Source organism: Delphinus delphis, chromosome 3, assembly GCF_949987515.2.
Source record: "Delphinus delphis chromosome 3, mDelDel1.2, whole genome shotgun sequence".
NCBI classification, from domain to species: Eukaryota; Metazoa; Chordata; class Mammalia; order Artiodactyla; family Delphinidae; genus Delphinus; species Delphinus delphis.
The window spans coordinates 12793449-12813815 of record NC_082685.1 but is presented as its reverse complement, the minus strand read 5'-3'; the positions used below and the strand labels follow the sequence as shown (position 1 = coordinate 12813815).

Genomic DNA, 20367 nt, shown 5'->3' with positions numbered 1-20367 from the left:
TGCGTCCGGAGCCTGTGCTCTGCGGCGGGAGAGGCCACAACGGTGAGAGGCCCGCGTACCGCAAAAAAAAAAAAAAAAAGGCAAAGTACTTGACTAGACCTTTCTCCAAAGAAGATACCCAAATGGCCAACAGGCATAGGAAAAGATATTTAGCATCATTATAATCCAGGTTGTGTCAATCAAAACCACAATGAGATACCACCTCACACCCATTAGGATGGCTACTATCAACAACCAACAGAAAAATCACACGTGTTGGCAAGGATGTAGAGAAATTAGGACCCTTGTGCACTACTGGTGGGTGGGAATATAAAATAGTGTAGGTGCTGTGGAAAACAGTATGGCAATTCCTCAAAAAGTTAAAGATAGAATAATTATATGATTCAGCAACTTCACTTCTGGGTATATACCCCAAAGAATTGAAAACAGGGACTTGAAGAGATACTCGTACTCCATGTTCATAGCAACATCATTCACAGCAGCCAGAAGGTGGAAGCAACCCAAGTATTCACTGACTGATGAATGGATAAACAAAATGTTGTGTGTCCATACAATGGAATATTATTCAGCCTTGAAAAAGGAGGAAATTCTGACACAGTTAGGACATAGATGAACCTTGAGCACATTATGCTAAGTGAAATAAGTCAGTCACAAAAGGGCAAATACCGCATGATTCCACTTATGTGAGGTCCCTACAGTAGTCAGATTCATAGAAACAAAGTAGAATGGAGGTTGCCAGGGGCTGAGGGAGGGGGAATGGACAGTTTCAGTTTGAGAAGATGAGAAAGTTCTGGAGATGGATGGTGGTAGTGGTTGCACAACCATGTGAATGTACTTAACGCCACAGAACCACTTACAATTTTTTTAAAAAGGAGGTCAGGGATTTACAAAGAGGTGCTTGTGATGATGTTAATAATACTGTCTTCATTACGTTAAAATCCAAAAGTTAATACTGATATTTCATTTAAAAAAAAAAACCTTCCCCCAAACAAAGCATACAGTCTTCTTGCATTTAACCTGATCGTTGCCTTCTAAAAAATGTTGGGACTTCCCTGGTGGTCCAGTGGTTAAGACTTCGCCTTCCAGGGCAGAGGGTGTGGGCTTGATCCCTTGTTGGGGAGCTAAGATCCCACATGCCTGGTGGCCAAAAAAACAGAACATAAAACAGAAGCAATATTGTAACAAATTCAATAAAGACTTTAAAAATGGTCCACATCAAAAAAATCTTAAGAAAAAAAGATAGTATATTAAAGTGGTGGCAGACACAGTGAAATGGGGTTCTGATCTGGCTGAGACCATTGCAGAGACACGTGTTCCTGTAATGGGTTCTTGGCTTCCTTGACAACCTGAATGCACCTTTGGAGTTTCTGGGATGCCCCCCCCTCAGGAGACCCGTTGTCCTTAGGCCCATATAGGTGACTGGAGCAGTGGACAGGGACTGGCCTGAGCCGACCCCGCATGGCGTGGGTGTGGGTTTTGGTTTCCCAGCTCTGCGTGGCAGGCCAGTGTCTGATCCCGTCTCACAGCTCAGAGAAACCTGGTGCCTGCCCTGGGGCTCCTGTCACTCCTTCCCGTCTTTCATCGCATGATGCTTCCACTGCTTGACCCAGCCTTGTGTGGGCTGTGGCCCGTGGGGACCATGATGAGGACTGTTGGCTGCTGTCTGAGGAGGCAGTTCCAACGGGGGCAGCATTAGGAGCACCTGTTTCCCTCGGACAAGCTGAGTCTGTGCACTCGTGAATGGATGTGTGAGCTCAGCAGAGGTGCCTGTGAAATTCATCGCTTAGTTATTTAAAGTTGCCTATTTGTATGTTTTTGCTGTTATGACATATAAAGGGTACATTTAGTAAGATCGTGTCCTGAAACTGGAAGATTATCCTAACATTCAATTTCTAATTCATAATTAAGAAGGGCTGCCTTCTGGAGAGGGGAACTGACAGTGAAGGAAGTATGTGGACTAACGAGAGAACTGCATTCCCACATCTGCAGGGGTCACAACCTTTACTTCTGGTGCTTAGGCTTTAAAGGAGGAGGACCCTTGTGCAGCTGTCCGCAGGGGGGGACCATATCTGGTTTGTAAAAAGTCATCTTGCTTCTTGTGGCCCTCAGCTTCCTGCTTGTAGTCATGGCACTATGGCTAGATGGGGTTGGGCCTGGGTGTGCAGGTGGCAGGGCGGATGACCTCAGCCACCTGTGCCCTGTTTTTGGCCAGGTAGGTTTGATAGGGAAGAGGAGAGTATGAAAAGTCAAATCAGAAGACGCTGAACTGTTGCACAGTAGAGAGCAGGCCAGTGCTTCATGGGAAGGTTGCCATGACTGCTCATATGGGGAGAAGCCATGTGCCTGGGCTGAGGCCCGGAAGCTGCAGTCTTTCATGGTGACGCTGCCTTCTGCCATAGGTCGGTGGGCCTGAGGGCATCCTGCAGAACGGGGCCGTGGATGACAGCGTGGCCAAGACTAGCCAGTTGTTGGCCGAGTTGAACTTCGAAGAAGATGAGGAAGATACCTATTACACGAAGGATCTCCCCATACATGCCTGCAGGTGAGCACCTTCAGCGGAGGAGAGGACTCGCCTCCCAGAGCATCCACATTCTATATGCATTTGCTAACTTTACAGAGGCCCCTCTAAGACCATGGACTGTGACACTTGGAAACACTGTCCTTGGGAATAAGGAGGTTGCTCAAGCCTTTATACACACATAAGTCCCTATTACTGGGCAGGCGAATGGGATCAGCACCCTCTGTCATCCCTGATTCTCCCAGCTGGAGGGGGAAAGGTTCCCCTTCTCTGCTTTCCTCAGGCCCTTGGGTTGTTACCCGGTACCTGCCCCACTCACGTATCAGAAAGAACTCATCACATGGGGTGAGCATTTGGAGGGTGAATAGAGCAGCTAAGATTTCTCTTACAAAGAGATTACTGTAGGCTTCTTTAAAACATCTGCCTCCTTGTTGCATGGAAGATTCCTGAAAAATTGGAAGTGAGTAGTCAGTGGATAGACCTGCGTGTTGACCAAATTTGGAATTCTTATCTAGAGGAGGACCCACCCCTTGTGTTTGGACTTACTCTTGCTTTTTTGTTACACGCACATGAGGAAATTGAGACCAAAAGAGGTGAAATGATCTTGCTCAGGGCACCCCGCCAGGCAGGGCAGTGGGCCTGGGCCTCTACTCAGCTCTGCCTGCCCCTTGGGCACGCTGCCCCTCTGAGGTCTGCACCCATCACGGGACAGAGGGCCGCTCTTTTCCCTGCTTGGTGGGCACACTTTTTTACTTTGTTGGCTCTTTGTTCACTCTCATTTACAGTACATTTTTACATATGTATTCGCGTTCCTGTTATGTACCAGATATGCCTGTGAAGTGGTCCTGGTGAAGCTGCAGGTCGTTAAAGTCTGCACACCCCGTCACACTCCTGCCGTCCGTGGGGAGTGGAGTAGGGAGAGCCCCCTGGCGTGAGGTGTTGAAGGGAAGGTTCTTGGCCAGAGGACATTCTCATTTGAGACTTGAGTCTTGGCTTCATCCACATACAGAACTCTGTGGAGAGCCAATATTTTTGTTTTTGGTGTGTTGATTTTCAGAAAAGGGAGGCCAGGGGGATCTCCCTAGGTGCTCCTTGTGAGCTGAGCTCAGTCTGTACCCCAGGACCCTCCGCTGCTGGGTTGAGCTGAGTGTTCCCAGGAGCAGGGCGCCCTCTGCTGGAGCATGGGAGGCACTGTGAACGCAGCGTGGTCTCAGCTTACCTTCTGTGTGCCCAGAGCTAAGGATGCCGATTTCCCTGCTTATAAGTCACGGTTCCTGAAACTTGAGGCCAAGGGGAGTGACTAGGTCACCTTGGGGGTTTTAGGACTCCGTTGTTGGGCTCACCTGGCACCTTTTACTGCTCTCACCCCCCCACACACACCTCACCCTGGAAGGGGCTTTACTGCTGTCTGAGGAGTCTCCACAGCACCCCTAAACCCTTCCCTGCGTTCACAGGGTCAGGAAGCCTCTGCAGTTAACTGATTGGATTTTGTTAGTGGGATCATTGGGTTTGAGTATGTGTTTAATGAAAAACTTAAAAATGTTGTAAGAGGAAAGAATTTTACATCCTGCCAAATTAAAACCAGAGAGTGGTCTTCTAGCTTTAACTGTTGATGTTTTGACTTTTTTAGTTACTGCGGAATACACGATCCTGCTTGCGTGGTTTACTGTAATACCAGCAAGAAGTGGTTCTGTAATGGACGTGGAAATACTTCTGGCAGGTAGATAATCAAACCGCGCATGTGTCTTTAATCAGTGCTGTGCTCAGATTTGTGTGTAAATTATGGAAATGTTGAAGCGAAGCACAATATAAAAGCACGCTAACAAACCTGGTTTTTTCCCTCCTCTGTGACTGGTTTAACTTGAAACAGATGGTGGTGTGTGAATGCCTTAATGTATTTACCCTTGATTTATTCTCTGTGGTTCTTTTTATTATGCAAGTAGGGTTGGCTTAATTCTCTTTCCCAGTTTTTATTTATATTTTTCTGCAAGATGAGCTCCTGGCACGCCCGTTCATCTTCATTACTGGGTGCCTGGGGAGGATGTTCCCAAGACAGTAATGGGCATCCATGGGAGCCGCTTCCTGAGAAGGCTCCCTCTGGCCTTAGCTCATCAGAGCAGTCCTGAGGCTAATATGGGCCAGATCCTGAATCATCAGATTAAATTAAGTTCACTTGACCGTCGGTTCTGGGCTTCCCTTCCTGCTGTTGATCAGCAGCAGCTGTGACTAGGTCCCTTGTTTTGTGTTTGGGGTGAGACCCCCATTGTGAGGGTGCTTAGATTCCAGGGGAGAGTCCGTTTGGCTAAGCTCGAGTGGTGAGACTCCTCAGCCTCCACCACTGGCATGGGTCTGGTCCTGGTGGCTCCTCCAAGGCTGCCATGATGTGCAGCGACTCACTCCATTACCACAGGGAAGCAGAGCAGAGTCTCCGTGGGCCAAGGATCCAGGTCGCCTGCAAGAAAGCGGCATCTTCCTCTGAGGTTCATGTTTTATAGAAATAAAGTGACAAAATTCCATAGGCAGCTTTATTTGCACAGAGCCCCGTACCCTTACTGTGCCTTTGGCAGCTGTGGCTGAGGACACAGAATGGTCAGATCTCGTGTCACCTTGGAGTTAGTAATGCGAATTGTGGGGTTCTGAGTGAGGCAAGAAAGGGAGCTGATGTTTTTTAGAGATTTGAAGGGAAAAGCATCTTCAGGATAACCAGAAGAGACTGGTATACCATTTTCTGAACATTCTGGGTAATTATAAGTGTTACCGTGTTCACATTAGTTCCTCTCCTGCAGGAAAAGCAGTTAAATAAAACTTGCCTTGGCTGGCAACCCCAGCTTCCGGTCAGCAGAGCCAAGATAAGGGAAGTGAGCGGAGGGCCTCTAAGAGAAAACAGACTCGGCCAGCCAGATTGTGTTCTGTGCAAGGTCAGACTGTGAAGGTGATGGGACAGCCACTCGCCTTCAAGAAGCTGCCAGTGTAATGGAGTGAGGTGGGCCTAGAAAAGACAAGAGAAAATCACTGATCCTGGTAGAAGGCCCAGGGGTGGGGGGAGGGGTGGCTTTGGAAGTACGGAGAGCAGTGATGATTAGTTAGGTAATCTGACAGTCTTCGTGGGGCCAGAGAGGATTAGGATGTTGGCATCTGAGCCGAAGCTTGAACAGGAGGGGTTTCCCAAGGTGATGTGAGGGTGGCAGCAGGGAAGGCTGGAGGCTTGGCAGGCATGCTCAGCGTGTGACAAACCTGCAGCCAGGCTGCAGATCGCTGCGGGGGCTGGGAGGGCTTGAGGCAGAACCGTGCACCACCCGTGGGCCCTGAATGAGGCTGGCGTGGCGGAGGGTAGAGTTCTGTGGCTGGGGCACTCAAGTCCTGGTTTAGGTGAGCCGTGTCCCGGAAATGAGAAAGGCGTCAGAGCCCTGGCCACCCGAAGCAAGAAAAGAGCTGAGGCGGTGGGGCTTTCAGACCGTTCAGGGCTGGCCCTGTGCTTCCGGAGAGTAGCCCTGAGCCCCACTACTCGGTATTTTTTACTGTCCTCAGGTTTCTAATACATTTGGTTATCAGGTTTCCTGGCCTGCAGCAAATGAGGAGGGGTGTTGCTCCTGGAAGCAGGCACAGGGGCCATGAGAAGTGACTTTGAAAGGAGCAGGAGAGAAACTACAACGAGCAGAGGAGCAGTGAAAGGGGCGAGCCTCCTGCCTCTCCAGGACAGCAGCCTTGGCCCCAGCGTTAGATTCACTTAGGTCCAATAAGTTGGATTTAAGAAAGCAGGAACTGGGGGGGAGAGAAAAAAGCAGGAACTGTGTGAAACGTGTTAGGAAAGTTTTCCTTAAAAATGGTTCAAGTCGGATTGATTTTTGTGCTCCGTGGGGAGCCAGTTCAGGGGCGGGCTGGTCCCCCGGGATGCCAGATGGATGAGGTGTGACCACTCCTGCTAATGGACCGTGAACGGTACCGGAACTTTTAACGGAGCTCGAAAATTGGAAGTGGTGAAAAGCCAAACTTTGGGTGTTAACTGTTTATCATTTCCTGGTTTCAGCCACATTGTAAATCACCTCGTGAGGGCAAAATGCAAAGAGGTGACTCTGCACAAGGATGGGCCCCTGGGGGAGACGGTTCTGGAGTGTTATAACTGCGGCTGCCGCAACGTCTTCCTCCTCGGCTTCATCCCTGCCAAGGCTGACTCGGTTGTGGTGCTGCTATGCAGGTGAGGGCAGGGCCGCGATTTCCCTGGGGGACTGCCTTTCAGCCCCAGTCCTCTTCCCCAAAGACTCAGCCACTCCATGGCTCTGACTCCATGGAGCTTTAAAATAGTTTCTGCCGACTGACGAGGTGTAAGGAGGTTCGGGGGGCTGGGGCTTGTTAGAGAGCTGGGAATGTCAAGTAACCCTTTTGGGGTGTGTTCTGGTTAAATCACGAAAACAATTCTGTAAAAGCAAAGTCTCTTCTGAGTTTTAAGAGTTCAGAGCTCAGGTGTGTGGGGACACACAATTTATTCCTAACAATTTAAAGGTAATGTGCTCATACAGTAAAATGTAGGGAAAACGCCCCTTTGAGGTTAAAGGCAGTAAGCCTTTGGGGGGCTAGAGGTCATCCTCACCTGGGCTCTCCCCACCCTCGGGGCTTCTGCAGGCAGCCCTGTGCCAGTCAGAGCAGTCTCAAGGACATTAACTGGGACAGCTCGCAGTGGCAGCCCCTGATCCAGGACCGTTGCTTCCTGTCCTGGCTGGTCAAGATCCCTTCTGAGCAGGAGCAGCTGCGGGCGCGGCAGATCACCGCCCAGCAGATCAACAAGCTGGAGGAGCTCTGGAAGGTGAGGGCCTGCTGGGAATGCACACCCATCTCAGCACCAAGTGTTGCCGGGGTTGGAGAGGGGAGCTGGGGGTGGTGTCTCAGAAACAGGAGGTTCTGGAAGGAGCTCGAGGGGGACTCTGCAGCCTCTACCTGGAGTGGCCCCTCGAGCTCCTTCTGGAAGCAGGACCGAGGGCGCCACGGGTACCTCCGCCAGGCCTCTGGGAAAGGAAAGCTCTGGCTGTTAGAATTTTTCTCTTGCTGAGGGCAAGGGTAGGTGGTGGGAAGGAAGTGGTTGGGAACTGGCCATTGGTGACTGTGTGTGGACGTGTCAGGAAGAGCCGGGCCTGAGTGGACAGACAGGACTGCGGGTGTACTCCATAAAACCTGGTCGGGCCTGTGGCGCATCGGAGCCAGGGCGACACCAGGCTGGGGGCGCGCAGGATTCCTGCCCTGCCCACAGACTGTTTCTCCAGGGAAGCCCATCTCTGGTTCTGGCTGTTTATATTTTACGATAAAGTTTTAGTAACTAGGCTAGAAATTTTAATTAGGCACCCATATAATCAAGGATGTGAATTTATCTTCAAGTGCAAGTCAAAATATTTTTGAAGGACAGTCCAGCAAGGAACCTTTCCACCTTGATTTTCAAGTTGCCACAATTACTTCACTGTTCCTGTTTGTATCCAGACAGCCCACATACTGTTTTGTCCCTGCCAAGGAAGTGTGCGTTGCTCCTGTTGGTGCAGCATAGGATCAGGAGGAAATGGGGACGTGGGCCTTCCTTTCTGTTTACACAGCCAGGGAAGCCAGTAATCTTTCTGGCAGCCAGGAAGAAGTGTAATCTCTCCCAGGTCAGGGGTTAGGCCTTTGTTGGAGAATGCAGCCATCTGATGGTATAGGTGTGTCAGGGCTGTGTACCTGGGTGTCCACCTTTGTGTGCCACGTGGACTTCCTGATATGAGGGCTCTCCTTACGGAGTGGACACCACCGACCACCGGGTGCCCTTCTCCGCATCAGCCCAACATCAGCTCGTTCTGAGAAATGGTGGGTGTGACTGTGCCTCTGTTGACTGGGGAGCTCGCATATAGTTCATTGTAGAGGTGAGAACAGGGAAGAACGTGGTGCCGTTCTTGTCCTCTAGGAAAATCCTTCTGCCACCTTGGAGGACCTCGAGAAGCCGGGAGTGGATGAGGAGCCGCAGCATGTCCTCCTGCGGTATGAGGATGCCTACCAGTACCAGAACATTTTCGGTCCTCTGGTCAAGCTGGAGGCTGACTATGATAAGAAACTGAAAGAGTCGCAGGTGATGTGTGTGCAGGAGGGTTTGGTCATTTTAACAAAGCATCTCTTCTAAGGTCTGGGGTGGGTGGTTTTCTCTGCAGACTGCAAATGCTGACGTGGGCCGAGGCCCAGCCCCTGAGAGACAGAACCGTGGATTGAGGACAGGCCTGTGGGCAGACGCCCCATCACTCAAAGCCAGACACCCGCCTGGGTGTTTTCTGATTTTAAATCCAACAAAAATTCCTTACATTTGGGTTTGTAGCCTTTGCCACAGCCATGAGAGTCAGACCTCAGGAGCCCACAGCACACTGAGGACACTCCTTGTGCCCATCCCTCGGAGACTGTGCGTAGGAAGCAGGAGCCCTGAGGCTCACGAGATGTGTCCCCGGCCATCGGCTTCCTTCTCTCCCTCCGCAGCCCACAGAGAAGCCGCCTCCAAGAACAGACATCATATGGGGGTCTCCTGGTCGTCCTGCGCAGGTTTCGGGGTCCTAATGACTTCTTGGATGTGCCCTTGTTGGTGTTTCAGGCTGTCCGGTGCTGCTCGCCATAGGGCACGCACCTGTGGAAACCCAGACACAAGGAGTCCAGGCCTGTGTCTGTGTTGCAGGCTAACAGGGCTCTTATTTTTTATGTGCTCAGACTCAAGATAACATCACGGTCAGGTGGGACCTGGGCCTTAACAAGAAGAGAATCGCCTACTTCACTTTGCCCAAGACTGACTCTGGTAATGAGGATTTAGTCATAATTTGGTTAAGAGGTGATTTTAAGTTTTAAAATATTTGTGACCATAAGTAGCATAAAATTCCTAGTTTCACCCTTGTAAAGTGTCCCTTAATTTGAACTCTTCATGGTAGCGTCTGTGGCACATGTGAAAACTTTAACTTTCTTGCTGTCTTTTCCCTGTAAGACATGCGGCTCATGCAAGGGGATGAGATATGCCTGCGGTACAAAGGGGACCTGGCGCCCCTGTGGAAAGGGATCGGCCACGTCATCAAGGTCCCTGATAGTATCCTTTGTGTAAAGAAGGGCTGGCACAGGCACTGTCTGCCCAAGTCTGTGACGAACTTGTCCAGAGCACAGGAGACCTGCGTGGGGGTCACTGCTGAGAGCAGCCTCGGGGCCTCAGGTGGAGGGAAGGGTGTGTACAGCTGCGACTGCAACGCCCTTTCTTCAGGTGTCCTCTGAGGGGGCACCGTTTCTATAAAACTGATGAAGAGAGCTGCTTAGGCAGAAGCCAGGGTGCTCCGAGCTATGTGCCTGAGGGCTCTGCGGAAATTCACAGTCAGGGCCTGGAACTTGGGCCCTGGGCTTGGCTGCTCCATGCTGGGTGCTGGCTGCTGCCCCAGGGCTCACGAGGAGGAGGACGGTGCTGGCTGCGCTGGCCCCGGACACGGTGGGCAGAATCTGTCACCGAGAACATGGGTCTCTGGCTGCGTTTTCTGTCTTTGGTGCAGAGGAGGGTCTGTGTCTTCAGTAACAGAGTGAGGTCTCCTCAGAAAGGCTTTTGACCAGAATGAGACTTAACTCGGCGGCATAGATTATGGCGATGAGATCGCTATTGAGCTTCGGAGCAGTGTGGGTGCACCCGTGGAGGTGACTCATAACTTCCAGGTGGATTTCGTGTGGAAGTCAACCTCATTCGACAGGTATGTCTGCCTCCTTCCCAGCCTCTACTTCCCTGCATCTACTTTGCCGTCACCTGCCCTTGGCGTGGCTGCTGCCTCCGGCGTCTCCGTGCTTCTCCTCCTCATCACGGAGGGGCAGGTCTGCACAGCAGCTCCACGGTGGTGCGTGCCACTGACCTGGAGCTTTCCTTTCAGGATGCAGAGTGCGTTGAAAACCTTTGCTGTGGACGAGACCTCCGTGTCGGGCTACATCTACCACAAACTTCTCGGCCACGAAGTGGAGGATGTGATCATCAAGTGCCAGCTGCCCAAACGCTTCACGGCGCAGGGGCTCCCTGACCTCAACCACTCTCAGGTTCTCCCCCGCCCCGGGGGCAGGAGGGTCCCGGACTGCAGAGCCTGCCCGGTGAGCGGCCCTCCGCCGTGCCTGCACCCCTAACGGCCACTTGTATCCGAAGGTTTACGCCGTGAAGACTGTGCTGCAGAGACCACTGAGTCTGATCCAGGGCCCACCGGGCACAGGAAAGACGGTGACCTCAGCCACCATTGTCTACCACCTGGCTCGGCAAGGCAATGGGTAGGGCTCTGCATGGCCCAAGTTGGGGAGAGAGGGAGGCCTGTCTTCCAGGAGGCTTCGGGGCCCAGGGTGTCTGGCATGCTGCATTCTATGCCGTTTGTATTAGATCTGGCCTTTGCGGTTGCTTTTAACAAGCAAACCTGCCATTCTTGTAAAGGCCGTAGTGGGTAGGTCCATCCTGGGTCGTGTTGTGCCTGCGTGCACCTTGGAGCTTTGAGAGGCTTTACAGTGCAAACGGGAGGTGAGGATGTTGGACTCGGGTGCTAGCGGTGGGTTGCTTGAGTAGAGTGAAGATCAGGAAGCTCCAGACCATCTGGCTCTTAGCTCCTTCAGCATCGTGTCACTCCCGGCTTTAGTCTTAGAGCTTGAGCTGGCTCTACCGCCTGTGGTTCAAAACAACAGTCTTGGCTAATTCGACTTTCTCTGGGCGAGCACTGACATTTGCTCACATTGTGTTGAAGGCCCGTGCTTGTCTGTGCTCCAAGCAACATAGCCGTGGATCAGCTGACTGAGAAGATCCACCAGACTGGGCTGAAAGTCGTGCGGCTCTGTGCCAAGAGCCGAGAGGCCATCGATTCCCCGGTGTCGTTCTTGGCCCTGCACAACCAGATCAGGAACATGGACAGGTGGGTGTCGGGTAGCCGGCCTTAAGTGAGGTGTGTCTCCCCTGGGCAGGCCCTGGCGGCACACGCCTCCCTCTCATGTGCCCCTGTGTCTGCAGCATGCCGGAGCTCCAGAAGCTGCAGCAGCTGAAGGATGAGACTGGCGAGCTGTCGTCTGCGGATGAAAAGCGATACCGGGCCCTGAAGCGCACTGCCGAGAGGGAGCTGCTCATGGTGAACTCACCTGCCCTGCTGCCGGGGGAACTGGCCTGGGCCTTTGGGCGTTTGTCTTGTTCACTTGGGCCAAAGGACCTGCTTGGATACGTTAAGTCCACGATGGCACCTTTAGTTAGTTTGTTCTTTTGCATTTGAGGAGAGAACTCTGATACCCTCCTCCGTATGCTTTTCTGAGATCACACAGAGACATCTTGTTGAGGTAGATTCCACTTCCCGCCAGCCTCCCTGCTGCTGGGATCTTGGGAACCTGGTCCGTACCCGCGGTGGGGCAGGGGGCAGGTCTGGAGCGCTGTCTCCTGCTCTTTGCTGATGAACCAACCAGAAGTGGATCTCAGCCTGAGCATGGTGCCCTTGGCTTAGCGCTGCCGCTCAGAGGCTGTCTCAAGGCGCCAAGCTCTTTCTTAGGAGTGAAGCCCAACCACTTAGGATCTCGAAAGTTAGGGTCATTGCACCCTGGACAGATGTTGTCAGGGAGGGACCACTTATCTCCGTGGACCGGAATGGTGTCTGTGTCCCGTCCTGCCTGCTTTGGGGATCTGGGAACATTGGCCGTGCAGGTGCCCTGATGCCTGGCGCACTCTCTTCCCCAGAATGCAGATGTCATCTGCTGCACGTGTGTGGGCGCCGGGGACCCGAGGCTCGCCAAGATGCAGTTCCGATCCATTTTAATCGACGAGAGCACCCAGGCCACCGAGCCAGAGTGCATGGTCCCTGTGGTCCTTGGAGCCAAGCAGGTGGGCCACAGCCCATCCATTATAGTCTTGTTTGAAAATTGGTGTGCATTCTCTCTTGTTCCAGTTCTGTGTAATTCTTAGTGCTGGGGGTTTGTTTTTAAGTGTCCTGTAGTGCTGTTTGATGCCCTGCCAGAGCACAGAGGGATGCACAGCAGGCCCTTTGAGGGGGTCTTCGAAGGGTGGACTTGGCACAGAGTGCCTTTGTGTGGGTTCTGAGTGCAAGTTTGCGTGTTCCATGTATGTGGTGGGCAGTTTTCCCACCCCCAGGCCATATCTTGCCACTTGAATTCACATAGCCGGGTGGTTGTATGGACCCTGGCCCTCTTAGTCCCCTGAGTGGACGTCTAGGCTGTTCCATGCTTGAGCTTCTTACCTGTGTGGGCCTTTCACCACAGCTGATCCTCGTGGGCGACCACTGCCAGCTGGGCCCCGTGGTGATGTGCAAGAAGGCGGCCAAGGCCGGGCTGTCCCAGTCGCTCTTTGAGCGCCTGGTGGTGCTGGGCATCCGTCCCATCCGTCTGCAGGTCCAGTATCGGATGCATCCTGCGCTCAGTGCCTTCCCATCCAACATCTTCTATGAGGGCTCTCTTCAGAATGGTGTCACTGCAGGTAATACTCGGCCCAGAGTGGGGGGCCTGGGGAGACAATACCTCCTGTCACTTCCTTCTTAAGTGGGCTTACGTGGTGACTGCTAGTGGGTAGGGGACGCCTCAGAGAGATGCAGTGGTCAGTGGGACAGAAAGTACACTCTGGGACATTCTCGGGGTGTGGGCAAGGGGGAGCCTGTGTCCTCGTAAAATTCAGAGTCACTATGTGAGCATTTCCACCATTGGCGCATCACACACAACACACACAAGAGGGGGTGGCAGAGCTGACTGCCTGTCCCGCTCTTTCCTCTATCGGTGGTTCTCAAAGTCCGGGCCATGGGGGTCTCAAAGACCTCTGCACGACCAAGGCCAGACTACTTCTGTAGTAACACTGGGACATCGTGTGCCTTTTGGCTGTGCTGACACGCTAATGGCGCAGAAGCCTCAGCATGAGTCAGTGGTGCGACCAGGCTGCTGTGTGTCGTCACCACCACGCACCTGTGGCAGGCACCAGCCTGGGTGCACAAGCAAAGCGTACTCAGTTTACTAATCCCTGAGTGCATGTTCTTGTGATTCTATGTGTGATGGGGGAGGACGTTCTCCTAAGAAACTTGGCAGGGGTGTGAGGTGCTTGAAGGAAGGACTCACACACTGGTTATACAGACTGGGGTATTTAGCAGGCGTTTTCCCAAAAGTGACCAAAGTGAGCCTGTGGCTTCAAGGAAAATAACTGAGAATATTCATCACCAGTGATAAAATCTGAGAATTCACACCAAAATTAGAATTTTGGAAAACCCATGTCCCCTAGCATAAGCTGATCAAGTCTTCCCAATGCTGCATGGATTTTCTGATGAGATCTTTGGTGGTGACAGATGTCAGGTGCGTCAGCCTTTGGAAGCTCTGCTTGACGGGGTGAGCAGGCACTTGCCATTCCAGTGGCCAGCAAGGGTGCTTCCAAGTCACTGGGGGGTCAAAGGCCATGCAGGTGCAGGGCAGAGTAGAAAGGCCATCGTCACTGACCTGCAGGGTGACCTCCCGTCCAGCTTTCCTGTAGAATTGGGCAGAATTCCACAGTAGTAGGAAAGGTCATAAAACACGCTTCCCTTTTCCAACCACGTGCATCTGTGACCATCCTCACATGCTGCAAGGGCTCATGGGAGACTGGGAACAGGAATAGAATAAGCCAGATAGTGAAGTGAGTTGCGAAAATTCACTAAATATATATTTTAGTGGAAAATACAGTTATTTTTCATAAAAAAATATTTGTAAGTTAATATGTTTATCTTTAAATGAATTTTAAAATATTTTAGATTTCTGGGTTTTAAAATACAATAAATATCAGTAGATGTAATCCATAAAAACAATAGCTGTTTGAACTCAACTTTTCAGAGTGTAAAGGGGTTCTGAGACCAGCATTCATTCAAGAACCAGTTAGTGTCTCATTAATGCCAGCAGCCCACCACGTCGGCCTGTTTAGCCCACGTTATAGGTGAGGAGACTGAGGCCGAAAGTGTGCGTGCCTGGCCAGGGCCCCATGGCTGCTGTGCAATGCAGTCTTGACACTTAGAATGCTGCTGGTCTGTTGGGTGGTGGGGCTAGAAAAGGCCAGGCCACGAGGAGCTTGTTTGTGATTCTCTGACGCGGTTGACACTTGTTGGGAAAGCCACCGCTTAACCGTGATTCACACCCTTGCCCACCTTGCTCCACCTACCTCCACGGCGTCAGCTCCGTAGGGCAGGGGTTGGTGGTGGTGGTTCACTGCTGAACCATCAGTGCCCATGAGTATATTTTTTTAAACTCTCTACTGAAGTGTAAAAAAGTGCCCAGATCCTAAGTGTTCAGCTTAGTGAGTTTTCACTAAGTGAACACACCTGTGTAACTAGCACCTGCATCTAAAAGCACAACCTGACCAGCTCCTTGCAGCCTTGAAGTGACCCCTGTCCAGGGCAGTGCGGGTGCCTGCCCAGACCCACGGACTCAGGATAGCCTGACATCAGTGGTGGCGGGAGTGTTTACACCACAGAAATTGGCCAGCACTGTAGATTAGCCCTCGCCTTACCCCCAGCAGGTGGTTAAGCGTTTGCCAGCAGTGAGCAGGTCACCAAGCTTGCCAGCCACTGCCCTCGCTTGAAAGGTTGAGGCTTTGCCTCATTTTCAGCTTGACATAAAAGGGATCATACGACGTGTTCTCATGGGTCAAGCTTCCTTCATCAGTGTTAGGCTATTTTCATGCAAAAATACCAGTTTTCTTACACTAATCTGTTGATCAGGTACAACTCCAGTCAGAATTCCCAAAGGTGTGGGTGGGGTATGTGACAGGACAAGCTGATTTTTTTAAATTGTAAGGACCAGGCACCCAAGACGAACATGAAGAGCCTGATGAAGGTGGCAACTCATACTAGGAGATGTCAGGAGTTACAGTAAAGCTGCAGTCGCAGAGACACTGGGCACAGTGCCCAGGATAGAGTCCAGAGGCAGACCTATGTGTCCACAGGCCCTGGTGTGTGACAAGATGGGGTCAGCTCAACAGTGTCATTCTTTTTTTTTTTTTTAACCACACCACGTGTCATTTGGCATCTTAGTTCCCCAACCAGGGATCAAACCTGCACCCTCTGCGTTGTGGAAGTGCAGAGTCTTAACCGCTGGACTACCAGGGAAGTCCCAACAGTGTCGTTCTTAAAAGCCAGTTGTAGGGGCATATGAGTCCCTTAAGGTACATCATAAAGCTTCTGGAAGGAAATAGAATATCTTCGTTACTCTGAGGCAGACACAGGTTTCTTTCTTTTTTTTTTTTTGCAGTACGCGGGCCTCTCACTGTTGTGGCCTCTCCCGTTGCGGAGCACAGGCTCCGGACGTGCAGGCTCAGCGGCCATGGCTCACAGGCCCAGCCGCTCCGCGGCACGTGGGAGCCTCCCGGACCGGGGCACGAACCCGCGTCCCCTGCATCGGCAGGCGTACTCTCAACCACTGCGCCACCAGGGAAGCCCCCAGACACAGGTTTCTTAAACAGACTGCAGAAAGCACTAACCAGTGAGATCTTTTCAGCCAGTGAGCCGGCTTCATCCCAGACACGGTGCCAGGTGTTCCTGGGAGTTTCGGTACTCGGTGGCCTGGCCCGGGCCCGCAGACCTGGGTCTTTTGCCTGGAGCCTGCGGTTTCCTGCCCCACCGTGTGCCTGCCCAGGATGGCATGGCCTCCACTCAGCTCTCCACCTTAGCTCAGTCCAGACTGCCTACACTTTCTTCTCTGATAGGATATTCTCTTTTTTTCTTCTCTACGATGACAGCGGATCGTGTGAAGAAGGGGTTTGACTTCCAGTGGCCCCAACCGGATAAACCGATGTTCTTCTACGTGACCCAGGGCCAAGAGGAGATTGCCAGCTCAGGCACCTCCTACCTAAACAGGTAAGCAGTGATTCATCTGTGGCGTCTCCTAGCTTCAGTGACGGCTTGTCCAGTGACTGCTAACCTGTGGTTTTGTTTAATGTGGTGGTGAAACTTTTCCTTGTCTCCCTCATCCTTATTCTGTTCAGACACTTAAACCAACAGCCTACTTCCAATCTCATCTTTTCAGCGTATGTTTTTATGTTGAGCAGATCCTTCATAAGCCCACGCGTGAGCCTTTCTATCCCTCATGACTCCCTTGGTAAAGGATGGGCAGCCCAGCTGTGGCCGCACTGGGCAGGGCCTTCCCAGGGTCGTGCTGGAGGCGGAACTGCCCCTGAGCTTCCCACAGCCTCCAGCCTTGGTGGGGGGGCGGTCTCAGGAGCCCACAGGTGGAGCCTGGGAAGTGAAAGCCTGATTTTCTTAGGACGGAGGCTGCAAATGTGGAGAAGATCACCACGAAGCTGCTGAAGGCGGGCGCCAAGCCAGACCAGATCGGCATCATCACGCCCTATGAGGGCCAGCGCTCCTACCTGGTGCAGTACATGCAGTTCAGTGGCTCCCTGCACACCAAGCTCTACCAGGTGCGCGCGCCCAGTCCGGTCTGCTGGCTCCTACCCCAGGCACTGACCTTTGACCGCCTTGTAACAGAGGCGCAGTGAGCGGTGGCCAGCACCTAGGGGCTCTGCAGGCTTCAGGTCCCAGGCTCATCGCTGGGATTTGATGGTGCATCTTAACACCAGGCTGAGCACACCAGGCTGAAGGGTCCTTGAAGGAAGCCTATTGGCTGACCGTGACCGTTGCCCCTGCAGGAGGTGGAGATCGCCAGCGTGGATGCGTTCCAGGGCCGCGAGAAGGACTTCATCATCCTTTCCTGTGTGCGGGCGAATGAGCACCAAGGCATTGGATTTTTAAACGACCCCAGGAGACTTAATGTGGCCTTGACCAGAGCACGGTATGGAAGACTGAGTCCTGTTGGGCCTTGCTGGTGGCTTCTCTTGCATAGGAGTCCTTCTGAGGCGCTGGGAGGGGTTGGCCCAAGAGGCTGCTCAGTGCCTGGTTCTTTTCCTATTAATTCTCATACCCCAGCTGCACCCTGGGCTGGGGCACAGGGCATGGTAGAGGGGCTTCGCCAGTGCTAGTGGTCAGAGGGCTCCCAGCAGCAATTCGGAAAGAACGTCTCACTCATGAGTTGTCTTTGTTTCTGTGTCCTGGTGGCTTTCTGTGGCCTCAGTCTCGAAGGAAATTCCATCCCAACAACGGAGTGTCCTTGTCAAGTTGTTTAATCCATGAGTCTAATGTTTTAGTCCTATTTGCCTTGTTCAGTTCTGGAATAAAACTTTTCTGAAATGGTGAGGGACCCAGAGGGCAAGGTGGACCCCGTGTTACCCCCACGTGACACCAGACAACAGCCACCATCGTACCAGCCCCAAGCAGGGCTCACGTTCGCATGTTGGTCCCTTCCCCACTGAGGGCACCTTGGTTTTCGTTTGTTACCCCATTTGTTTTGTGGCCAGCTTTGGCAGGGGCGGGGGTGGTCCCAGCACAGCCTGATGGGTGTGAGCATCCATTAGCAGCTCAGCTTGGGCCTCGAGTTACATGCCCGGCCCATAAGGGGTCCCGAAGCTGCTGTGGAGCCTGCCTGGGCCACTTATGACATAGTGCCCAGGAGGCTGACTCGTGGTTGCAAACAAGGAGACTCACTCTGAGCTCATCGGCCCACAGAGGTGTTTTGACATCTGGGCTCCACAGAAATCTGCCCTCAAATAAACCCAGTTGTAGGCTCGGCAGCTACAGGGTGGGCTCCAGTGAAAGTCACCTCAGCTCGCAGTTACCCACCCGTCCCCAGCATTCACGGCGGGCACTGGCACAGGCAGGGCAGGCGTCTGGTTAGGGAGGTCGAGGGTGGCACCCAAGGCTCCTGTATGGCAAGAGGAGGGGTGCCTGGTGGGCGGGGTGCCAGGAGAGCTGCCTGGGCACCTTTTACTCTGGACTTGGGTTTCGAGTTCGTTTGCTCTTGCCTTGGACCAATCTGCGTAGTGCTCTGCTCACTGTGCAGCCCTAAGCACGGCACTCTTTGTGCCCACGTCTCGCAGATATGGGGTCATTATTGTGGGCAACCCAAAGGCCCTGTCCAAGCAGCCGCTCTGGAACCACCTGCTGAACTACTACAAGGAGCAGAAGGTGCTGGTGGAGGGGCCGCTGAACAACCTGCGGGAGAGCCTCATGCAGTTCAGCAAGCCCAGGAAGCTGGTCAACACCATCAACCCGGTGAGGGCCGGCCGCGGGCAGGGGGCGGGGAGGCGGGGAGGAGACTGCTGGGAACCCCATCCTCCCCAAGCCAGTGTTCCAGGCACGTGGCAGTGAGCGATGGCAGGTGTGACACGTGACTAGTGTGAGCTGAGGGTGCGCCGAGAGTGTCAGTGTGTGAACAGGAGCCATGCATGCCGGTCTGTCCCCACAGAGCCCCCCCACGCCAGGTCTCCCTGCTGTTCTGAGGCCTTTCTGGCCTTGGACTTCATGGGATGCTACGTCACAGGTGGCACCTAGGGGTCAGACCCAAGCAGTTAGGGAACTTGGCAAACCCAAGGTGCTCTGGGGGCCTAGGGAGTGGATGCTGCTTGAGCTGAGGCCCAGAGACGGAAATGTTTGGCAACAAAGACCAGGTCAGGTGAGGAGGGGCAGGCAAGGCCCAAAGCACACAAGGCCCAAAGCCAGCAAGCCTCGGGGTAGTCCTCAGTGCAGCCTGGCCACCTCCCAGGCCACCAGATCTTTGGAAGTTCTTCCTTGTATCAACATGATAAATTCCTCACTTATCTAAACCCTTTGCAGGGAGCCCGCTTCATGACAACAGCCATGTATGATGCCCGGGAGGCCATCATCCCAGGATCCGTCTATGACCGGAGCAGCCAGGGTGAGTCTCTGCAGGGGACCGGACCGGCCCCACCGTTGTTGACCGTTCCCACGCCCACAGCTTCCAGCCCTGTTACTCCTGGAGTGGCCTCCCAAGCCTTGGTCCACAGAAGCCTGTTTGACAGAGTTTTCTCAGCTTCCCTTGTCAGAAATCAAATAATTGGTCTTTGGCCATTTCTAAAAACCAGATGTTTTTAAAATAATACAGCTCAATGGACAGCAGTTTCTCAACAAATACCGCACGCAGCTCAGCCAGTTTGCCCCTGTGCTCACACCCCACCCTGCCTGCCCTTCGCTCGCCTTCTCAGTGGGGGTGTCACACCCACCGCCTCATTTCAGGTTTCGGGGCTTCCCCAAGCTTCAGCTCCATCTGTCAGACCTCAGGGTTGCGCATGCCCGCTTTTCCTGTGTGAGGCTTCCGTATGTACTGAGGCTGAGCCTTATCCTGCTGCTGGGATGACGACTCTTGCCTGAGCCAGTCTGTAGACGGTTCCCATTCATCCCCCAGATCCCTGCCTCCTGGGACCCTTCCCTGCACCAGCCCGCATGGAGGGTGACTGCCTCACCCATGACTCTGTGCCACCTCCCCGAGTTTCACATTGGCCTTAAACCTCTCATGTGCTTGCCACTCACCCTGAGGGCAGGCGCACCCCAGCTGCTCCTTTTCCACATTAAATTGGCAAGGCCCCTTTCCCTGCCCCAGTGTTCTCCCTGTCCCTGGGCTCAGACAGGGGATTGTGTTTTTTTGTTTGTTTTTGTCTGTTTAAATATTTATTTATTTATTTATTTACTTATATTTGGTTGCGCTGGGTCTTGGTTGCGGCAAGCGGACTCCTTAGTTGCAGCACATGGGCTCCTTAGTTGCAGCACGCGAGCTCTTAGTTGCAGCATGCATGTGGGATCTAGTGCCCTGACCTGGGATCAAACCTGGGCCCCCTGCACTGGGAGCGCAGAGTCTTAACCACTGCACCACCAGGGAAGTCCCAGGGATTGTGTTCTTGAAGAACAACAGATCTCTTATCGCCACATCTGACGAGTCCCTGTGTGGCTGGGGGTTTCCTGGGTCCATACTTCATCCCTGATGCCACCGTGGGTCTGGCTACACCCAAGGTTGCCCTGGGGGCTTTT

At 52.9% G+C, this 20367-nt stretch overlaps 1 protein-coding gene across 2 annotated transcripts in view; it reads left to right on the top strand.

Moving 5' to 3' along the window:
• The window catches only part of UPF1 (UPF1 RNA helicase and ATPase), a 36421-nt gene that overhangs the window by 11791 nt on the left and 4263 nt on the right, over positions 1 to 20367 (top strand). The window contains exons 2-20 of one of the 2 annotated variants that reach the window (XM_060008008.1): positions 2400 to 2542; positions 4149 to 4238; positions 6546 to 6713; positions 7139 to 7319; positions 8439 to 8600; positions 9221 to 9338; positions 9489 to 9587; positions 10119 to 10227; positions 10402 to 10561; positions 10665 to 10783; positions 11245 to 11409; positions 11505 to 11619; positions 12213 to 12356; positions 12752 to 12965; positions 16230 to 16347; positions 16754 to 16910; positions 17139 to 17281; positions 18423 to 18597; positions 19159 to 19240. In XM_060008008.1, the coding sequence (XP_059863991.1) occupies positions 2400 to 2542; positions 4149 to 4238; positions 6546 to 6713; positions 7139 to 7319; positions 8439 to 8600; positions 9221 to 9338; positions 9489 to 9587; positions 10119 to 10227; positions 10402 to 10561; positions 10665 to 10783; positions 11245 to 11409; positions 11505 to 11619; positions 12213 to 12356; positions 12752 to 12965; positions 16230 to 16347; positions 16754 to 16910; positions 17139 to 17281; positions 18423 to 18597; positions 19159 to 19240 (2662 nt within the window). The remainder of the gene's footprint in view (positions 1 to 2399; positions 2543 to 4148; positions 4239 to 6545; positions 6714 to 7138; positions 7320 to 8438; positions 8601 to 9220; positions 9339 to 9488; positions 9588 to 10118; positions 10228 to 10401; positions 10562 to 10664; positions 10784 to 11244; positions 11410 to 11504; positions 11620 to 12212; positions 12357 to 12751; positions 12966 to 16229; positions 16348 to 16753; positions 16911 to 17138; positions 17282 to 18422; positions 18598 to 19158; positions 19241 to 20367) is intronic. The other variant, XM_060008009.1, reaches the window with a different exon arrangement.